This window comes from Bombus pyrosoma, linkage group LG5, assembly GCF_014825855.1.
Source record: "Bombus pyrosoma isolate SC7728 linkage group LG5, ASM1482585v1, whole genome shotgun sequence".
NCBI classification, from domain to species: domain Eukaryota; kingdom Metazoa; phylum Arthropoda; class Insecta; order Hymenoptera; family Apidae; genus Bombus; species Bombus pyrosoma.
The window spans coordinates 8,497,229-8,517,112 of record NC_057774.1 but is presented as its reverse complement, the minus strand read 5'-3'; the positions used below and the strand labels follow the sequence as shown (position 1 = coordinate 8,517,112).

General features: G+C 40.8%; 1 protein-coding gene across 12 annotated transcripts in view; it reads right to left on the bottom strand.

Annotated features, from left to right (window-relative positions):
• The window catches only part of LOC122567592 (TLD domain-containing protein 2), a 278,674-nt gene that overhangs the window by 114,007 nt on the left and 144,783 nt on the right, over window positions 1-19,884 (bottom strand). For 4 of the 12 annotated variants that reach the window (XM_043726295.1, XM_043726297.1, XM_043726299.1 and 1 more), the window contains exon 1: window positions 16,025-18,177. The exons of 6 other annotated variants lie outside the window; for them this stretch is intronic. In XM_043726295.1, the coding sequence (XP_043582230.1) occupies window positions 16,025-16,611 (587 nt within the window). In that variant the 5' untranslated portion in view covers window positions 16,612-18,177. Of the gene's footprint in view, window positions 1-16,024; window positions 18,178-19,884 lie in introns of those variants that run through there. 2 more of the 12 variants (XM_043726300.1, XM_043726296.1) reach the window with 1 other exon arrangement.

The window sequence follows — 19,884 nt, the reverse complement described above, 5'->3', positions numbered from 1 at the left end:
ATGGAGAATCGTCTAATTGCGGCGTTAACACATAATAGAACAATTTTATCTCCCCTCAAGGAACATCAGCCGATGGAACGACTCAAACAGCCGTTTGCCAATTATACGCGAGATTAACATCGATATGGTGTCGGTCGAGTTAAGATAGTCGGTGTATATACGGATTTACGAGCTTTATCAGTAGATCAAATCTTAATTCGAATCTACATCGGCCACACACGAGACACACGTTACTCTCACTCTTCAACTTCGCAATGAAATTTGAAATAGAATTCGCAATTACTTAAATATAGCCATAAATTCGAAAATTGCTTCTCTATAAAAGGCGAGAGATCAGAATTTGTTTCTCCAGTAATTTTTACGTGAAACTCGATGCACATAATGCGAAGACTACGTGGGGGAAAAACACGATAAATCTATATTTGTTAACTTACTGATTTTTAAATCATTCGCTGGTTGGAATAGAGTATTCTAATATGACTTACAATTAGCGGAAAGAGAGAAGCTACATTTTACAAACGGAAGGTAAATCGGGAAAGTTTTGTATAAAATCCAAAGAATAATGTATCTTACCAAAATCAAAATTTTGGAAATATTCAAGAATGGATAATTAAACTGTAAGCTTCACGAAATAAAACACTATTTTCAAAGAAACAACTCCTTCTGCCAACAACAATTTTCCTCTTTTCTCTAATCTTCCAGCTCGAAGCCAGATCTACGAAAATGCATACATATTCATAGGAACGCTGTTGGATTAAAATTTCTACTCGGCTTATCAGATTTCCACAGAACGATCTATTCACCGGTTGCGTCGATTCGCATCAGATGGCTCAAATTGATTCGAGGAAAATCTAGCGTCGCGATACGTGAGCAGAATATAGGGCAGAACGTCGTTCGCTGTTCTTTGGCATTCTCTCAGTCGTGGCTGCAACTGTCAGGACTTGGAGGTGGACAGGCGACTCGTTGGCAGACAAGGGAGTCGGCGAGGCAACCGGTGGAACGCATCGGTACGGTCTGTTTAATATTCCGCCGCGACTTCAAGCGGAAACGGTATCTTCCGTGCGTTAAACGAAAACTACGCTCCAGGATCGTCCCACGAGAAGAAAGGAAAAATTCATACGAGTCTATTATACCGATCGATTTGTACTTTGCGATCTTCTGCTTCGAATAATTGTCAATCGAGAAATCCTTCGCTCGAAACATCGAACTGATAACTTCGTTATACTGCATATACTATATATATATATATTTCATTATACAATATCTCTTTGTATCATCTGTATTTTTATCTCCTTGTATCATCTGCTTCGCTCGTGTCATAAATAATCTATCGAACTGATCTAACTATATAGCAGTTCAATCCTAAAGTAGCTGGTCTCGAATAGCCAGCAGCCTAACTAGGCTCTAACTTTAATAACCAGCACGTCAAAAAATCGTAACTGTGTGATGGAGCAAAAGAGCTTCTTTGTGTTATCTTGCTCTCAGCGTGCCCTCTCCGACGTTACAAATTATCAATCAAATTAATTATCCATGCGATCGTAAATTCTCGCTTCTCGACCGAAGATCAAGAACTACCTGGCAAAACCATAACCTGGTGGTTATCTCTCGTTTGAGAGTTATGCGCATTCTTTGGATCGTTGCGTCATTAAATTTCGTGCAGACGCATGAAACTGCGCGGTCTAGCGATCAACAGCCGCCTCCAACACTTCAACAGCAATCGTGTCAAAAATCCTGAGTCATACCTAAGTACAGTGGAGAAATAAGAAGCCTGCATCGCCACGAACAGAGGTATCCCGAGCCCACGCTCGAGACTCGAGACACCTCGAGTCCTGGTTCTTTGTTCGGCCAAACCAGCCTCTCCTTCCACGCTCACCTACACAAGCACACGGGTATACGTTCAATCCTTTCTTCTCTCATCCGGTTTGACCAGCGATTCCCGAGCTACAACTTTTATCTTTCCTGCGTGTTTCACCATCTGGAAAGGAGGAAAGAGAGACGAAAGGTTGGACGGGGCCGGGCTGCTTATCGTTCGAAACGGCTAATAATCGACTCGGAGAACACAGGGGACGGTAAAAAAATCGGCAAGATCGAGCGCGTGGATCTCGTGCACGGGTGGCGCTCGATCCGCGCGCGAATCAGAGCGTGACGTCTGGATGCAGTCGTTTCACGATCGAAGAACACGCGCTTTTCGCGCCTTCCCTCCTGTCTTCGCCTAAATTACCATCCTTTGGTACTTATAACGCATCGCTGGACGTAGCCACGGAATGTCCATTCTCATGTGGGACAAATTGCAATTGCGCTTGTTTCTGTTCTTTCATATATCTTCGCACGCTACTAATTATAGTAGCCAACGATCATACTAGATTGTCCGAAAAGTGTCTTTCTTTCGCAAGCGTGTTTTTTACAAGAATGCACCTTCGTACAAATGTGAAAGCAAATCTGTGAAATGTCGCGGTGTTTATCTCAACAGAATAAAATGGCTCGTACGCAATACGATAAAATAATATAAAAGAAAAAACGTTGTGCGTCTATTATTTCTACGTAAAACGAAAGAAACATTTCGGACAACCTAATGTTTGTCAAATTTCCTTGACTTATTTTACGAGTCACAAGTGAAATTAAAAGTTCATAGATCCTAATCAGAGGTGTGTCGGCACAGGTGTAGAAGAAGTCGGATTAGGTTCATCGAAGTATCTTGTAATTCGAGATTTTCGGGATTCTCGTGAATTTTAAAACTATACAAGTTAGAATATGGGGCGAAAATAATAATGAGATAGAACATGTAATAAAATATTATTATAGTATCGTGGACGAGGGGCCTGGGGGGTGTCGCGCGAATTATAAACAAGCAATTGCTGAGCATGTGCGTGGTGGGGCTAAGACAAAAGATACGAGGCTAAGACAAAAGACAAGGGGTTGTTGAGGGACATAAACGAATTAACAGCAGTATGAGTTGAGAAGATGGTCCCGAAGCTCTCCTACCGATCGTCAGAACGATCACCGTGGAGGTTTTAGCCGGTACGAATCCGGCACTACCTGGCGCCCTCTCCCCGGAGGGCGTGGGGCGTCTATGAAGGTTTCCTCCATGAAAAAAAAAGAAGTATAAATTAGGAAGCCAGAGAGTGCGAATTGCGTTGTCGAGATAGTGTTGCTAGCGTTGTTGAGAAAGTGCTGAATCCGTGGTGACGAGATTTGCTAATTAATTAATCTAATTGTCTTAATTATAATACGTTGTTGTGATTAGTTCATGTTGAAGAACCATCGTTTCCTGTTTAATCAACATCTGCTTAATCCATTTATTATAAATAAACTAATTATAATAGTTTACGATACTGCATTATATCTATCGCTTACTTCGTTGTTGCTTTTGCTACATATTTTAGCCTATGTATAACTTTCAAATTCTCGAGAGCCTTGAAAACTCCTGGGAATTCCGACAGTCTCGAATTATGAGATACTTTCAGGAATCCAACCCGATCCCGAGAAAAATTCTCGCACGCCTCCAATCCTGATGCATTCTGGGGACTATCAGTCCATGTGTAAGTATCAATTTGATAGTGTTAATTACGACATCGGCCGTAGGACCGATCTCGTTTCGTTTATTTTTCAATTATTTTCAACTCCTTTGCTCTTAACTAAAGTAGCGAGATGCGGTAAAAGAAAAGCCTTAATCTTTGATAAAAGTAACTTCCAATCGTATTGTTTTTTTTTTCCAATCAATGAAGATAGCAATCAAGTAAAATTAATTCTACTAAAGAAAAAGAATGTTAGCCGTATAATAGCATTAGCCTTGAATTACAACTCAAGCGTATCTACAGAGCTTTCGTCTCGCAACAGTCGGCGAGCTAATGTCTCGAATGTTAATTCTCACGCGGGACAAATAATTGTAATTGCGCTCGGTTCCACTTCACATTTACGAAGCGCGAAAGTTAAGCAAGAAAGAAGAAAGGAAGCTTTGGTATTCGTGGTGTGACTTCGTTTGACTACGGTTTGGAATGTTCTGGGGAATTGGTGAGGAATTTTCGAGTGAGATTTATAGGCAGAATGGTAGAGGTGGCGTGGGAAAAACGTTTGGTTGGGAATGGTAACACCGAGCTAATTAACACGTTTGAGTGTGTACGTCATTGGGTTTGAACGTGGCCGTGATACGTTGGTTCAGCCTGTGTCGTATCGAGACAAATAGAAAATAAATTACGAATCTTGAAAAATTCCCTTTGAATCGATAGATGATAAAGCGGGTATTCTGACATACTTTGAAATAAAATATATCTACATAGATTTTATATGAAAATCATATGGTAGCATGTAACACAGACGATGGAAACTCGATCGGTTGATCGATTGGTTATATATAATGGTGCTTTATAATACGAACATTTAGAAATTTTAACTTAAAAGTTGAACGTTCGCGGATTCGAATTGAAAAGATTCCCCGTGGAAAATTGAAATTTCTTGGCGAGAGTAATAACAGAAGTGCATTCTAAAAGATTTAAAGCAGATCTGAATGATTCATTTATTCGAAGATGAAACTGCGGATTGTCCAAGGGTATTCCGAAAAAATTCGCGGCTTTAAGGAATTTTAAACGGGGGCAACTATTACGTAGGTTTTTAGGAGATGAAAATGGTAATATCGTACTAACGGTCGGAACACAATCGAGGAAGGTTGGTCGGCGAAGTTATGAAAGTAAGAAGAACGCGGTTTTCTTATTGTTTCTATTGTAAATTTAAAACTCTGCGGCGAGCCAAAAAGAAACAGAACACGAGCATAGGTCTTCTCTTTGAAAAGGCTGGTAGAATGGAGCTCTCGTGCCAGAACATAAATTAATAAGACAAAATCTATTAATCACGGTACTTCAGCTCTCACCACTCTACAATTTCTAAACCTTATTCGCCTAGCTCGAAAGAGTTACGAGCGTAAGTGATTGCCTGTTGCAACAGAAGATCACGAAACTCGATAAGAGGTATAAAGAACAAATTTTTAAATTGACGTGAGGTCAGTTCAATAATTGAATTGATTGACACCAGTTTTGTTCCATTAACTCGTCTAACAAGATTTCTGATAGAACCGATATTTTCATTTTTATGCTACCTGATCGTCGACCTACCATACAACGAAAATGAAAATTATATTTCGCTGCTGAAATATTGCGGGGAGGAAAAAGGAAAATTATAATCACAATTATCTGGTAATAACAATATACCAGGAATTTCAATATATACTTCCAAAGGTGGCGCTTTCGCTCTTTTCCACCGTAGGAAAAATTATTCTCCGCGTCCCAAGCGTCCTAATAAAAATTACTTTTCGCCTCCCGGGCGACTAGAAATTACAATTATCTCGCAATAATGCACGAACGATTTCGATATATGTCTCTAAAAATCTCTTTTCTACGATAGCAAAAGTTATTTTTCACCTCTGAAGCTGCAACTCCGCGACATGAAAATGCAACAAAATTAAAATTCCGATTATCAACAATTATAATATCATAATCGATCTAATCAGAATGATACTCTGTCCCAACCACATAGTACCGAAAGAAAGAGTCCCTCATCGAATTACGCATAAACTGTACAGAACTCTAATCGTTAATTATCCCAATTCTAAATACGGATGATCGAAGCAAGAATTATCTGACTGAGTTACATACAAACTCCTCGTTCAAAATGCACACGTTACATCGAGGCCAGTTATTCGTTCTAATATCAAGGCGAACGCAGAGCCAAGTCGGACGCATACGCGTATGCGTGATAACGTGTTCGAGGAGCAAAGCGAGTTGGACACGCGAGCCGCGTGCGTAACAACGCTTCGCTACTTTCTCGTCTGCGTATCCGCACCAGTGAACGTCACTTTCTCAGACTGGTGTATACACGCCCTTCGCGATTCCACGTCACTTTCTCAGGGTAGCCAGCCGGCGTGTTCTTCACGGACGAAGTCGTGCCTTCCTTCGGAGGAGACGTGCACCTGCGTGCAGGTTACTTTTTTTTTTCGGAAACGTACGTATGTGTGCATCATGCACGCCCTCGAGGATAAGCCAAGTTCGTGCATGAATATTTATGTGGACGTTTTGTGGGAACTGTCGTTCATAAACTACTCTACTCGACTGCCTTCGTCTCTTCTGCAGAAAACTTGCATTTTATGCATCGTGCTGGTCCATCGAGTCTGTGCAGGAATTCCTATTCTACTTACGGATGATTTACTCTCGTAATGTGTATTATAAATTTGCCCTACGAATTTTTTCAAGTAGAAACAAACGTTCGTACGAGTCGCTATACTTTCAAGGAAATACGAGTAGTACGTTTATCAAATAAAAAATTTATTTCGAGGAATATTTATTATTTATTATTATTATACCTCCCCTCTTATCTACTCTGTTGTATCGCACTCCCTTAAATTATTCTATCTCTAATAACTAAGAACTAAATGAGTAAAAACTATTGCAACTTTTGGGCTTTTGCCTGCTTGCTGTGCTACCTTCTTGTCGTTCCTCCCCGTCTTGTATTGCCCTTCTCTTCTCTATTATTGCTTTTAATTCTGTTAGTCCTTCTCCAGTCTCGTTCAGTGTTTCTTCCATGTCTTTTGGTCCTCCCTTTATTTCACATTCTTCTGTTACACGTCTCAGGTCTTCTTCTTTCCTTTTACATAGTCTGCATCTATTTTCTCCCTCCTCTTTCCAGTATTCCCTCGCTTTGGTCTGGTTTCCATATCCGGAACTAGCTAAAATTTGTCTGTCCTTCCAAGTACTTTGGTAGCTCTTCTTTGGCTATTTTTCTGTAATGTCTGTTATATTTGGATTCCCTTATCGAGGAATATATATATATATGTCTTCGTAATGTCGCAGTGTAACGCGTATTCGTCCCATTTTCTTCTCTCCGTTTACAGATACAGATGACGATAGAACGAATCTTTGTTACAATAATCTAATATCGTCAGTTTTATTAGAAAAAGAAAAAGAAAGAAGAGTAAAGAGGTTATTCGTGTTGAACAAATACCGACTACGCTAATACGAATAATAAATATACTTTTGTAAGTGAACTCTACGAGAGAAATTCGCGAGGAAAAAGATCTAAATGTAAGGTACATCTAATTGACCTAAAACTTAGACATATTTGTCTACTGTCAACCAACATCGTGTATCACGATTGCGTAGAAGATTCAAACGGAAACTTCCCACGACAGATCGCCGGATAAGACAATAAAGTCTTTGTTCACGTTGAAGAATCTTCGATTTTTATTACGATGCGTCGTGCATACCACAGGGACATAGAGCTGTTTGCGTTTTGTTATTCAACGAACGGCCACAGCGGGACGCGAGGAATTGCGCTTTTCTTTTCCTTCGTTAAACTTTTGACGTCACGCGTACGTGCATTTTCGGTTTAACGACGCTGAATCAACCCTCTCCACTGGTTCATTATGATTTTCAATTAATCCTTTCTCGAGAGAAGATTTATGGCCATAGCATGGATTTACAGCCGAGATCGTCTAAGCAATTTTATACAATGATTCAACTTTTATCGCTGGGATTTTATCGCTCGTTAAACACTGTATACCAGATGTATTAATCGTAACCTTCTGCGTTGGTCTGATATCATGCGCGACAAGTGTAAATATGTTAAATCGAAAACGCGAAGAGTAAACTACGATATTACTAACAATCACTGACGATGTTAATTTCATTTCCATGAAACTTTAATTCCTGTATTTACTATGAAAGTACAAACTTCAAGTTGCTTGCATCTTTCGATAAAATCGTTAAGTAAATATATAACATAAGCAATAAATAATAAGTTAAAAAAATAAGCGAATATCGATAATTGTTAAATAAATACCGATAACGAAACAAGGGATTAATCTTCTAATACAGAGAAACAATATTTAGCGTACTTTGCTTGTATGTGTACAAAGTTGCATCGAGATCATCAGCCTCGAATTAGATAATTAGCTCGTTGCAAGTATAAAAATCGCGTCTCACAATAGCAACTTCTAACACAATGACCTGTAAGCATAAATTATATATATATAAATTTTGCGTTACTAATTAAGATGCTAATCACACGCCAGCGTGTGTAGCACTGCATTAATAATTCCTCGGACAATGCTCCTCGTTGAACTCGGTTGCAACCGATACCAAATACAAGGCTACACCATATCTGACTAATTAACACTCGCTTTCGATGCGTTCGCCGACTTTTACCGTTTCGAAATTTCTCGACGTGCTAACGTATGATCGCGAACCGGCTGACATAACAACATATTTTTAACAAATACGCAGGAGTTGGCATAAAATTCCACGTGAACAGGGCCCGTAAATTTACTTCGATAAAGCCTACTCCGATCAAACTCAATTTCCTGCTTCGCCTTCTTTCAATCGAACATGTTCACGATCTCCTCTAACGACATACAGCATGTTCGGGTTGTTCATTTTTATTTGCTCGTTTCGATCGATCTTTATTGTTATTCGGTCATTGTCAGAATATAATTAGCTTTAGGGTTAGAGACAATTAGGGTTAGCTTGTAGAAACAAGCGAAAAATATATCGGTCTTTTTCTTTCAATTGGCACATTTGTGAGAAAAATGTTGGATTCGTAAGCGTTTGTTGTAGCGGTAACAAAATTTTCGTAAGGCTGTTCGGTGCAATTGCGTTCCTCGGTTGTTTTGCAACAACAAATATGGTCAGGAATTTATCTAACGGCAATCGTTTATAAAATATTCGCGAAATATGCAAATACATCGTAAACAGATTGCAAATTTTTATTTATAGCGTTAGCTTGCTTACAAACCTAAAAATCTCAGTATGAAATACTCATTCTGAGAAATTCACGTTCTACATTAATCTAACACTGTTAACACTGTGAAATATTAAAAATACACTACGTCTTGCAGTCAGTATCGTTCTAAGAATAATTTCTACGCTCGTATCCTCTTCCTTTTTAATTAATCGTCCAACCGTCGTGAATGTTTACGATTGTCGTTCCCAATCGATGGGCAGAGTGGAAAATAAGAATGATATAAAGGAACGTACATGCAGGCGATAAAAATAACGGTGGAACAGGTCGCGTTAATAGAGATGAAACGCAAATAAGTTGCGCGCTACATTTGCACCGCACGTATGTTTATACGTGTGCGTGCAAAAGGTGTACAAAGAGTTGCACGAGAACAGATGTTGCGCGTGGTGGCAATTTCGAGTGGCCGTCGAATACTTGCGCAATTTGCGAGCACCTTATTGGCAGAGGCGAAATGTCGGTCTGTATGTCGTTTAATTCGTCGTATTTTCATCGACAAAATTCAATTGCCTCGTTTATAACCGCTAACGAGGATCTCAGGCATGCTACTGTTTGCAATTGTTTGAATGTCTTCAGCTGTCGGTAATTTGCATTTAAAATACGTACAGTTAAGAGCAACTTACGATACGGACGACATTAATTGTTTCAATAAAGATTATTCTCTGTTGTAATAAAACCGGCGCGAAATATAAAGAAGAAGAAGAAGAAGAGAAAAAGAAACAATAACACGGTGTTTGAGAAAAATTGAGCACTCGAGGATATAGATTAATTCGATCTTAAAAGGCGTCTAATAATTTTGTTACGTCGTATCTTTACACCGATAATTGCTGTTGCCAATCACTATCAACACAGAAGCTAAAGTAATATAGATAAGTTGAAATCGCGAAACAGTCGCAATAATAATAGTAGATACAGATCAAACGCGTTCGTACTAAAAACATCTTTCCCACGATAATTTCCTCGTCGTTACCAAGCATTTCTTTAACGCGGCTTTTTTCCCCCATTCCTCGCCAAATTCTGCGAAATAAACGAAGCTCTGGCCTGCAAGCAGCAAAAGTAAAACAGAAAGGCGGAAAATTTATTTTTTCTATAACGAAATCTGTTTCTGAATGAAAGAAGGGAGGATAAGAATGGAGGAGTTTGAAAGGTCGGTTGGAAGGAACGAGCAAACACGTTGCAACAACGCAAACTCTATTGGATGTCGGGAATAAGGCACACCGGAAGCGATTCTTCGAGACTGGCAACGAAACTTTTCCCGAACACGTAGCTGGCCGTTCGAGGAAAACACGCGTTTTAAAGTCGACTCGCGCGATTGTTTCGCTCGTATTCCACGGCCATTCTTTCTTTTCTTCCGTACGGAAGCACGATCGAGGAGCAAAAAACAATTTCAACCTCTTTCGAACTCTTTTTTTCCCCTTTCTCATTTCTTTATTTCTCTGTTAAAGCACGCTTCAACCAATTAGGATCGTTTCTTCTCTTTGTGTTTATTCTTCTATCTTCTTCTTTCCGCGTTGCAAACGGAATATATTCTTCTACTTGTTGCAAAAGGTTCTACGTTTTGCAACGAAACGTCTCCCCGTTCCATGATTAATTAATTGGAGAAAAGATGTTAGCTCGTTACTTTGGATTTGAAAACTTCCGCCTGTCCTCGAGGAAAATTTCAGCATCGCAGACTTCCACGCGAAATCGAAACGTTCGCGCAACATCGTGCGAATCGCCGTGAGAAACATCGAAAGAGTAGTTTGGCATCTCTAGCAAACGCGGTAAATAAAGGCTTGGATAGAAAGGAAAAAAGAGCGAAGAATAATAACACAGGCAGCTATTTTAAGACGTTCGACCGGTTTTCAGGAGCAACCAGTGGTTCCCGATAAATTCCTCGTGCATTTTTTTGCCTGCGACCAAAACGATCCAACCTTGCAATTTGTTCATTATTCTAATGCTTTGCAACGGAAGGCAGCGTTTGTTTGTAAAATGCCTGATTGAAAATTCCTCTTTCCACGAAATTTATTTTTTAAAGATCAAAGGAGGAATTTAAATTTCTCCCACGTTAGAAAAACATCGTAGATATTACGATATTTGCGTTGTTATGCTCTGTGTTTTCAGTAAATGTACGAAGCACGGAGAAATGTGTGTACATATTACGTTATGCTGGAGAAAATTTTCTAGATATTAAAATTGCAAGTATTAAAGGAGATGCGACGTCGCGAACGATACGATAGCTTTGAAAATAAATATGTCGAGCTACAGACAGATACGTTTAAATATGTTTAAGTTAAAATAAGATCAGTTGAAAAGTGTGGTTATCGCGAAGTCAAACAAATATCAGAAGTCTGAATTTGTTTTTATATGAATACGTTATTACTACTGAAAAATCTCATAAAAATATATAATTAATCGCGGTAAATTTATTTATCGCAAGCAGCTATAAAGGAGCCATCATAGATTCCAATGTAAATTTCGAACAATAACGTTTGCAACAATTTACGCATTTTACATTCCACGATATTAAACAATCATATTTGTAACAATTTATGTATCTGTCGTCTTACAACTTTTCACCGAAACATTTTTTCCTATCTTCCATACCCCTCAAGATATTCAATCCGATCCATTTAAGCCAAATACGCTGACGGTAATTCGCAGCAATTTATCGAACAAAGTGAAGCGGTTGCAGAAGACGTCCGTAAAATGTGATTCAGCGGAGAAGAATTTTTCATCTTGCGGTTTTTAGGATCGGCGTAAGAAACGAGAAGGATGGATATTCTATTTGGAGCGTACAGAGCTCGTGGGATATAACGTCGAAACCGGCGGCTCTGCCGTGAATCAGCTGGCACGAAGCTATCAAAAATTAACGGCTGCGGATCAATCGAATGGAACGGGCAGAAAGATGCAGCCAGGGGAAAGCCGACACGGTTGGATTACCGATGTCGAAACGAGCTGCCAATTTTTCAAGGAGGGAAACAGTGCGAATGTGTTACGGGATCGATCCAATTTCCTCGCTGAATTTTCCTCGTCAGCGGGAAAAAAAAAGACAGCAGAGCCTGGTCAGCCAACCGAACATTTCCTTCTCCTCTTTCATTTTCTTCTTTTCCCGCAAACAATACGCCCTCTCGGAATAAAAACTGCAAATTCCCTCAATTGCCATGTCCAACAATGTTCCTGGCGCCTTGTGATCGTACGAAGTAAGGGAATTATCGTCGAATGTGTTCAGAATGCAATTTCGTCTTGTCCAATCGATTTTTAGTTCCTATTAACCTCGACTACAGGTATTACGGGAATGAATGCACGTACAGCAAATTTCATTCATATACACGGTGTTCCTGCTATTGTTCTTTGCCATTATGTAACGTTGTAAATGGATCGATTCATTAAACCTTGTGTTCTCTTCCAATTTTCTTCCACTTTTCTTAGAAACCTACCGCTCACGAGGAAGACATTGGGAATTAAAAATGTGAACACGCTGTATGAATCCGCTAATCGCGCTTGAACCTACTCGAATACGAGCCAAACTTAGTCGTACATAACTACAGTCGACCTAAACTTAAGCGGATTTAACCACACGTATCCCAAATCTAATCAGACCTGTCCCTATGCACCCAAATCAAATTATAGCGTTCGAGCGTAGTATCATTAGTATACTATATATAAACGATAGTATACGATCTTCCATATTTAAATATAGTTATAACGTGTAATTAATATTCCGTAAAATACGTGCCAAATCGCACGTCATCGGCAAGAAACATCGACGTGCAGCAGCATATTTTCTACTCGCAAGGAGACGGCAAGAACTGGGAAATCTCGAGTGAACTGGCTGTATGTGTATACGATGCTTTAGGATGACGGTGTAACAGCCCCAAAAGGATTTCACTGTGCAATCGTTTGTTTCCGAGAAATTGATAAATTTTTTCATATCTTTACATTAGGTTGTCCGGAAAGTGTCTTTCTTTCGCAAACGTGTTTTTGTACAACAGTGCAGCTTCGTACAAACGTGAAACCAAGTCTGTGAAACGTCGCGGTGTTTATGTCAACAGAACAAATTGGATCGTACGTAATTCGAGAAAATAATATAAAACAGAAAACGTTGTGCGTCTATTATTTCCTCATAGAACGAAAGAAACATTTCGGACAACCTAATAAATCCTTTTAATATTGATATTACGTTCGGTTGAATATCAAATGTTTGCCATTTTCTTTGATCGATTTTTCATTACTTTTATTTATCACAGCACTGCTGCAAAGTCTTACGATGCTACGGATGGAAATTGCAAGAGGAACGTTTTAGAACGTGAGAAATTGCTGCACCAAGAACACAATTTCCCGATTAATTTCTCGAAAACAAAGGGCTGTGCGTTCAAATCATTCTGGGACAATTTTACCATCAGCCTAAAGCACATAGAGCTATCTTATTCAAAATTTCGCGGCTCTCGCCTTGTCGAATCAAAATCTCGCCACGTGAAACCTCGACGTACGAGGAAACAACGATCCGGTCGTGTAACGTTTAACGAGAGTCGTAAAATAAATAAAAAATAACGCAGTGACGTAATTAGAGGAAGCGCGAAATGAGAAGGTGCACTCTCAATTTCTTCTCCACTGATTGGGGAATAAATAATGGCAAAAATAATGGTTTCTCGCTTCTGGATATTTCTTTGGAAGGGTTTACGTTAAAGATGCCGGGCAATGCGATTAGGGCAGATCGATTGCACCATGCTTTCTCGAGGTACGTTTAATTATCAAACCGTTGGGGATAATTATGCCGATGCTTGGAACGGCAATAAAATTAGTGTTTAGTTAGCAATAAAAAGACTGAGTAATCACGCGGCGAAGGTTACGTTTTTTGTTATGGCAACGATCAAAACATCAGTGTCGAATGATATCCGTAATCGTTAATTTGACACGACTGGATTTGATGTCGACAGCTCACACCTAGGAAGCAGCGAACAATTAACAACAACGAGTATCGACGACGAGATTAAAAGATCAACAACAAATCGATAATACTTGTCTCTGCCGTTCCAACCTTTGTTTTCGTCTGTCAGAAATTAAACAGAAAAAGAAAAAGAAAATGAAAAACGTATTCGACGAACGTTCGAGTGTTCTGTAATGATGTTCTCACAGATAAAGAAAATAAATTCTACTCTTATCTCTACGAGATAATTGCACGCAATCACGGATAAAGGAAAAGCAGAAGATCGATATCGAAAAACAATGACGCGCTCGCTATTGACAACTCGATCCACGTTTCTCGACGCTTTTCGTCAAGTACAGACGACCGATCGCGTATGATTAAGACGTCTCCTACGATAAACGCACATTGAATCACGATGTTTGATTTCCGCGTTTATAGATGCGCGGAGAAATCGTGGGATTACCGACGAACGCACGGGGAAACTTTAGAAAAATTTCCCGTCTTAGGAAACCCGCGAGATTGGACACCGATACATACAAAGCTGTAAATCGACATTATGTTCCCGGTTTTCCGTATTCCTCCGTTCCAAACTTCCCATATTATTAAACAATCTGATCGTTTAAGAAGCAATTTATTCCATAAAATTCTATCGATCGCGCACCTGATCGTTCTGCTAGAAACTTAGCGATAGTTCAATGCTATCGATGATACATCGTGTTTGGGATTGCGAAATGGTTGGAAACGTAATTATTACAATTCCCCTGTCAAGGACGCTGTACTCGCAAGTGTGAAAAACAAGATCGCTGAAAGAGAGGTTAAACACATATTTGCGGTTCGATTTATTTTTATAAAGCAAGATATGTGTATCTTTCTACTACTGTACGAAAAATTCCCATTAACATCGGACAAAATTAACGTCTTGTGCGTCTTACGAATACGCCGACGTTTCCACATATTATTATTTCGTTCGAAACGCACGCAAAATTTACGTAAACCGAGTACACCATTCGCGTGATTAATCTACAAAATTTCGAATCTACAAATGATGAAAGAATGAACGTCTGTGTACCTATTTACAGGATGTGTATCGATACGTGTAACCGATTTATTCGCAAGACCGGATGACGTCAGCTTTCGATGCAGAAATATTAACGGTTCTAGAGAAACGCGTGCAAATGTTTTTATCACGAGGCACTTTCCACCCAGGCTACGTAATACAAACACAGATGATGCTAGTAGAATTCGGTTGGTAAAAGCGTTGTATACGCTATGAACCAGGTCGTTATCGCGGGCGGTAATGCGACTGTCTGACAAGTGACATGATTACCGGCGCCCGGATTATGGCTTTAACTTCGCGTCGACTTCGCTAAATATTTACACGGTGCACCTGTCTCGCGATTTTTTCCTCGCAAATCACATTCACTCTACTCGCTACTGTAACAGTGCGTACTGACGGTGATATAACACGAATAAACGATAACAAAATCGTGATTGCCAAGCTCCTTCCCGTAACGTTCATGATAATAATCTGAAAACTGTGACTTTTCCTCGATACGGCAGATGATAGGACAGAAGCGTACGACACGACTAAGGAAAGTGAATTCTTCGGTAAATTCATGTCAAACTTAATATTATTAACTGTTCATGTTTGTTCAGCGAGGAAAGTATCGTTTTTCCTTTACAGGACTGCGCATCGATCTTTCGAGTTTCCCGCGTTTCTAACGAAATATCGTTTACGCGTGTCGAGAAGAGAAGAATGAAAATTCAATTTTCAAATCGCCATACTATCTTATACTAATAAATAGGCGATTTTTGAGATTACGGAGATCAGCTTCCGCGAATATCTCACGAGCAACGAATTTGTAGACGCGTCGTTCCTGGTGCAGCAAACGAACGATGTTATGCGATAGAGAACGTTCACGTGGCAATTTATTCATCTGGTTTCCATGGGAATAAAAGCATTGCGTGTGACGAGCGGGCAAGGATACCCCCGCGAAAACCGGTCCCGCTCGAAATTATCGATGCGAACACTACGAAACTTCAGCCGGCCAACCGTACAACGTTTGACGAGAGTCGGTCGGTTTTACTTTATGTCTATGTTTTTATCCGCGTTGCAACTCGACCGAGCAATTTCGTTTAAGTAAAAGCGATTTACTTGGAGAGGCAACTTTTAAATACCGTGCCTTGCGAAAAGACAAAACGACGCGATCCAACAACAAAGAGAAAGATAAAGGACAACGACAGCGTGTCGTTATCGACGTCCAAGAACTTCGCAAGAAGCATCGATCTTTAAAAGACGCAAAGTAGAATAGCAATGGAACGCGAACTGATAAATACCTGGCGACGGAGTCAGGTACGAATATGTTCCACCAGGAAGGCCTCTTCTGTCTGGCTTGCGTGTAAAGTCCATCGGTGCTTGCGACCTGTGTCGGGACGCCAGCGATCCCTTTCCTCCTCTTGCGATCGAGTTTCGGCGGCCTGGCGAGGATATGCCACGACTTTCTACGAGCCTTTTTGCCCTCGATGTCCGCCTGTATTCTTCTCTCGTTCTCCAGTAGCTCTTGGTTCTCCTCGAGCAGATCCTGCGACACGTAGAAAACCGAGCACCTTCTGCCACCCTCGCTGGCGCGTCTTTTCTCCTTCTGCACTTGTTTCGTATTTTCTTTCTCCTCGACAACGCTACCGCGTCTCGCTCTATGAAACAGACTGTCCCTTCGCGCCTTCAGATCCTCCAGCACGCTGTGCCGTCTACCTTTATTATCGCGTAAAATAGCGTTCGAGTCCCTTCTGCCAACAGCGCCTATAAGTTTCGCGAATGACGACTCTTTCTCCACTATCGAAGGAATCGAATTGGTCGACGCGTATTTGGCGGCCGAGTGGCCGTTGTTCTGCGGCTCGTTGCTGATGTACATGTTGCTTTCCATGCTACGTATCGATCGAGATCTTCGAAACGCGTATCCACGTTTCCACTGTATTGCCGATATGCTAAATCAACAACACCGAAACACCCGCGACCACTATACCAGACGACGAAGACGAGGAAAAACCATGAGGAAACTGTCGCGACGCACTGCACACTTAATCACCCGAGATCCGCGATCATTTTCCCGGTGGTTCGCAAGGGAAATACGGAAGGCATGAGTCGCGTACCGTTAAGGCGCGATCGGCATTATTCCGTCGCCGGTGAAAGCAGCCACGACGGCGTACCGAGTGACCGCCTTTTCACTCCTCGTGAAACGTGCTATCGGCACGAATACGCGCGTATCCGACGAACGCGACCGAACCACGAACCTATATATGTATATATATGTATATATCGTATCGACCGGACCTGTCCACAGATACGTGTATACAAACCGGGAACAGCTCAAGCGCGAGATCCACCAACAGATCGTTGACCCAAGAGAATCGTGAGCGCGGAACCAGCCAACGGTGGTCGACCGACTACCTTCCACCTTGCGCTCGTCTTTTGCTCGCACGCATTTGTTTCTCTATTTTCTGGTAAGTCGAGAAGACAGCTCTGGTTGGAAACTCGTTCGCCGCGTTTCTACGTTTCGGAACGTCAACCGAATCAACCTTTGCCTCGTCCTCGAGCAGTCGAAGGTGGCGCGGTGTGTGACTCGTGTTGTAATAACTTACAACCGAGAGATCGTATTTGGAGCAACTCGGAACGAATTCGATAACGGTTCCTCGCAGCGAACAAAGCGAATCTGTCTGGTTGAACGAGAGAACAAGAACGAAGAGACGAGTCTCGTTTGCTGCGAAGTCAATTTCCTAGCGGCTTCGAATCGTTTCCACGATTTCCATGCAGGAACTACGACCAAGCTTCGCTTCGCTGCTGTTGCTAGCGTCTTCTCGTTTGGGCGGTGGAACGCTTTCGGATGAACTACTCGACTTTCCGATAGCGTTCAGCCAAAGAGGTGTTTCTTTTCGTCGTTCGATACGCTGGTAACGACGGGGTATCGAGGCTGGCCCGCTGAGACCGCCGATGTCGGCCACAATCCGCACACTCGTCCTTTCTTGTCGTCGTAACACCGACGTGACGTTGTCGCGATGCCGACACGTATACACACACGGGCCAAAATCCAGATTCGTTTACTACCAGAGAGGGAGAGGGAGAGAGAGAGAGAGAATACACGTGACACGCGCGATCTTCAGCAAATTAAAACGTAGATTTGACGAAACGAGATTCGACGACGATATAACAGGATACACGGCGTCTCGTGTTAGGAAGAGAGGGAGAGACGCACAACCGGCGGAAAAACAGGCGACTTTCTCTCGCCTCCTCTTTTTTTCCTCTTGTTTCTTTCTTCGCAACTTTATTGTACTGCGTCTCGATTTTGCGCGCACGTGCGCACCTGATCTGCTTACACTCCACGACGATAGCCGGTTTTCGATAAACCGAGATATCGGGCTACACAGTTGACAGTGGTACACACACGCCGAATCGACAGGCCGTCACGAGAATCGAGTATCGCAGCGACTAAGCGAGAACGAAGCCGACTGCTTGTATTTATACACGTCGAGGCACTCGGCCGAGACTGTCTCTTCGGGCGCATCCCCCACCTCCCGTGCCCGAGTACCCAACAAGAAGAAACACGCATCGAAGACACACGACTTTACGCTCTTGGTTAATCGTTTACAAACAATCTTTTTTTCTTCTTCCTTAATTCTTTCTATACCGTTTTACACGCGTCCGAAATAATTACGGGATTGAAGAAAGGCGGCGATCGTACGAAACGCGTACTCGCAAGATGGAGGACTTTAAAGTCCGCGGCACCGTAAATGGGAAACGCTGGAACCGGGGCATGTGTTTCACATTGCAACTATCAGCGTGAGCAAACGAGCAATTCGTAATTTATCGTAGTAATTTTTGTAGATTTATTACGACGATGATTTGAGAGCGAATTTTAGTAAAGTGCTTACGCGTATCGATGAACCTGTGTCTCTTAAACTTGTAACTGAACAATACGCGTTGATATGATCGATTGATTGAAAAATCGTTCGAACGTTTTTGTATGTTTTCTTCTCTAAGAATCTAATACGTTCGAAAATATTTTTCTTTCTGTTTGCGCTCGGGGTGAAAAGAATAGATCGCAGATTTCGTTTGAACGAAGTTGTTTCGCTATTTGTAAATGTTCTCGTCACGTTTTTTTTTTTTTTAAATAGGAAGAATTCAGAAAGAATCCGGAATTTTCATCTTCTTTCTTGCACGTCAGAGTGCAAAATGTGGATCGTAGATTGATCTTTCAAATCGAGATGAACATTCGTGAAACACGTTGACGACTATAATAATGTCTTACTTGCAGCTTACTAATAAAGAAAATCGCGATTGAAAATACGTTGAACAACTTGGAATACAATGTGTTCATGAATATATACATACATTTATTTCTGTTTTACATTCATACGATTCGTAATTTTCAATCGTTTCATTAATTGTTTAAACAAACGTTTAATTGTTCATCGAGTCATATATTAACGAGAAGCCCGTGTAAACGAATCAACAACGCGATAAGTCTTAAGTAAATAAGTATCAACGTGCCTCGATTCAGTATACTTAAAGAACACACAAACACGGATAATTATTGCGTGTAACTAAACGACGATGGAAACTAGTATCGTAGGTGTTCGTAAAAAGCAACAAATAATGGTAAATAGTTTGAATTTCAGAAAAATTTCAGGATACTAATGCATCGAATTTCCAGCTCCAGAAATTATCCTAATTAAATTATTCTTCGCTTTGCATCGACATTTCTAACATTTATTCTTATAAATATCTTCGTATTTATTAAAAATTTGATCGAAAAATATCTTTATTCAGACTATTACTAAGAAACAAAATGGAGAGCATTCTTCGTCGAACAAAATCACTTTGTCTGGTCTGATCGTCTGAGTCTCTGTAAACGTGAAAATCTTTGCGCGTATACGGGAGAGAATAATCCAATCTTTGGCGAAATAAATTTCTGAGAAGCATATTCGTACGTCGCGTATCTCGAGTTGCGATAAAGATTCTCATTGATAACGATGACAAACACCTTCTCGAGTTTTTCCCTCTTTCTCTCTGTTTCTCTCGTTCTCTCTTTGATTAACTGCTTTTCATAGGCGAGATGCATACAGCAAGGAACAGTCCGATTCTTCTCAGACGAAAATATAGAAAATTATCACGGCAAAACAGCTTTCAAATGATCCAGCAA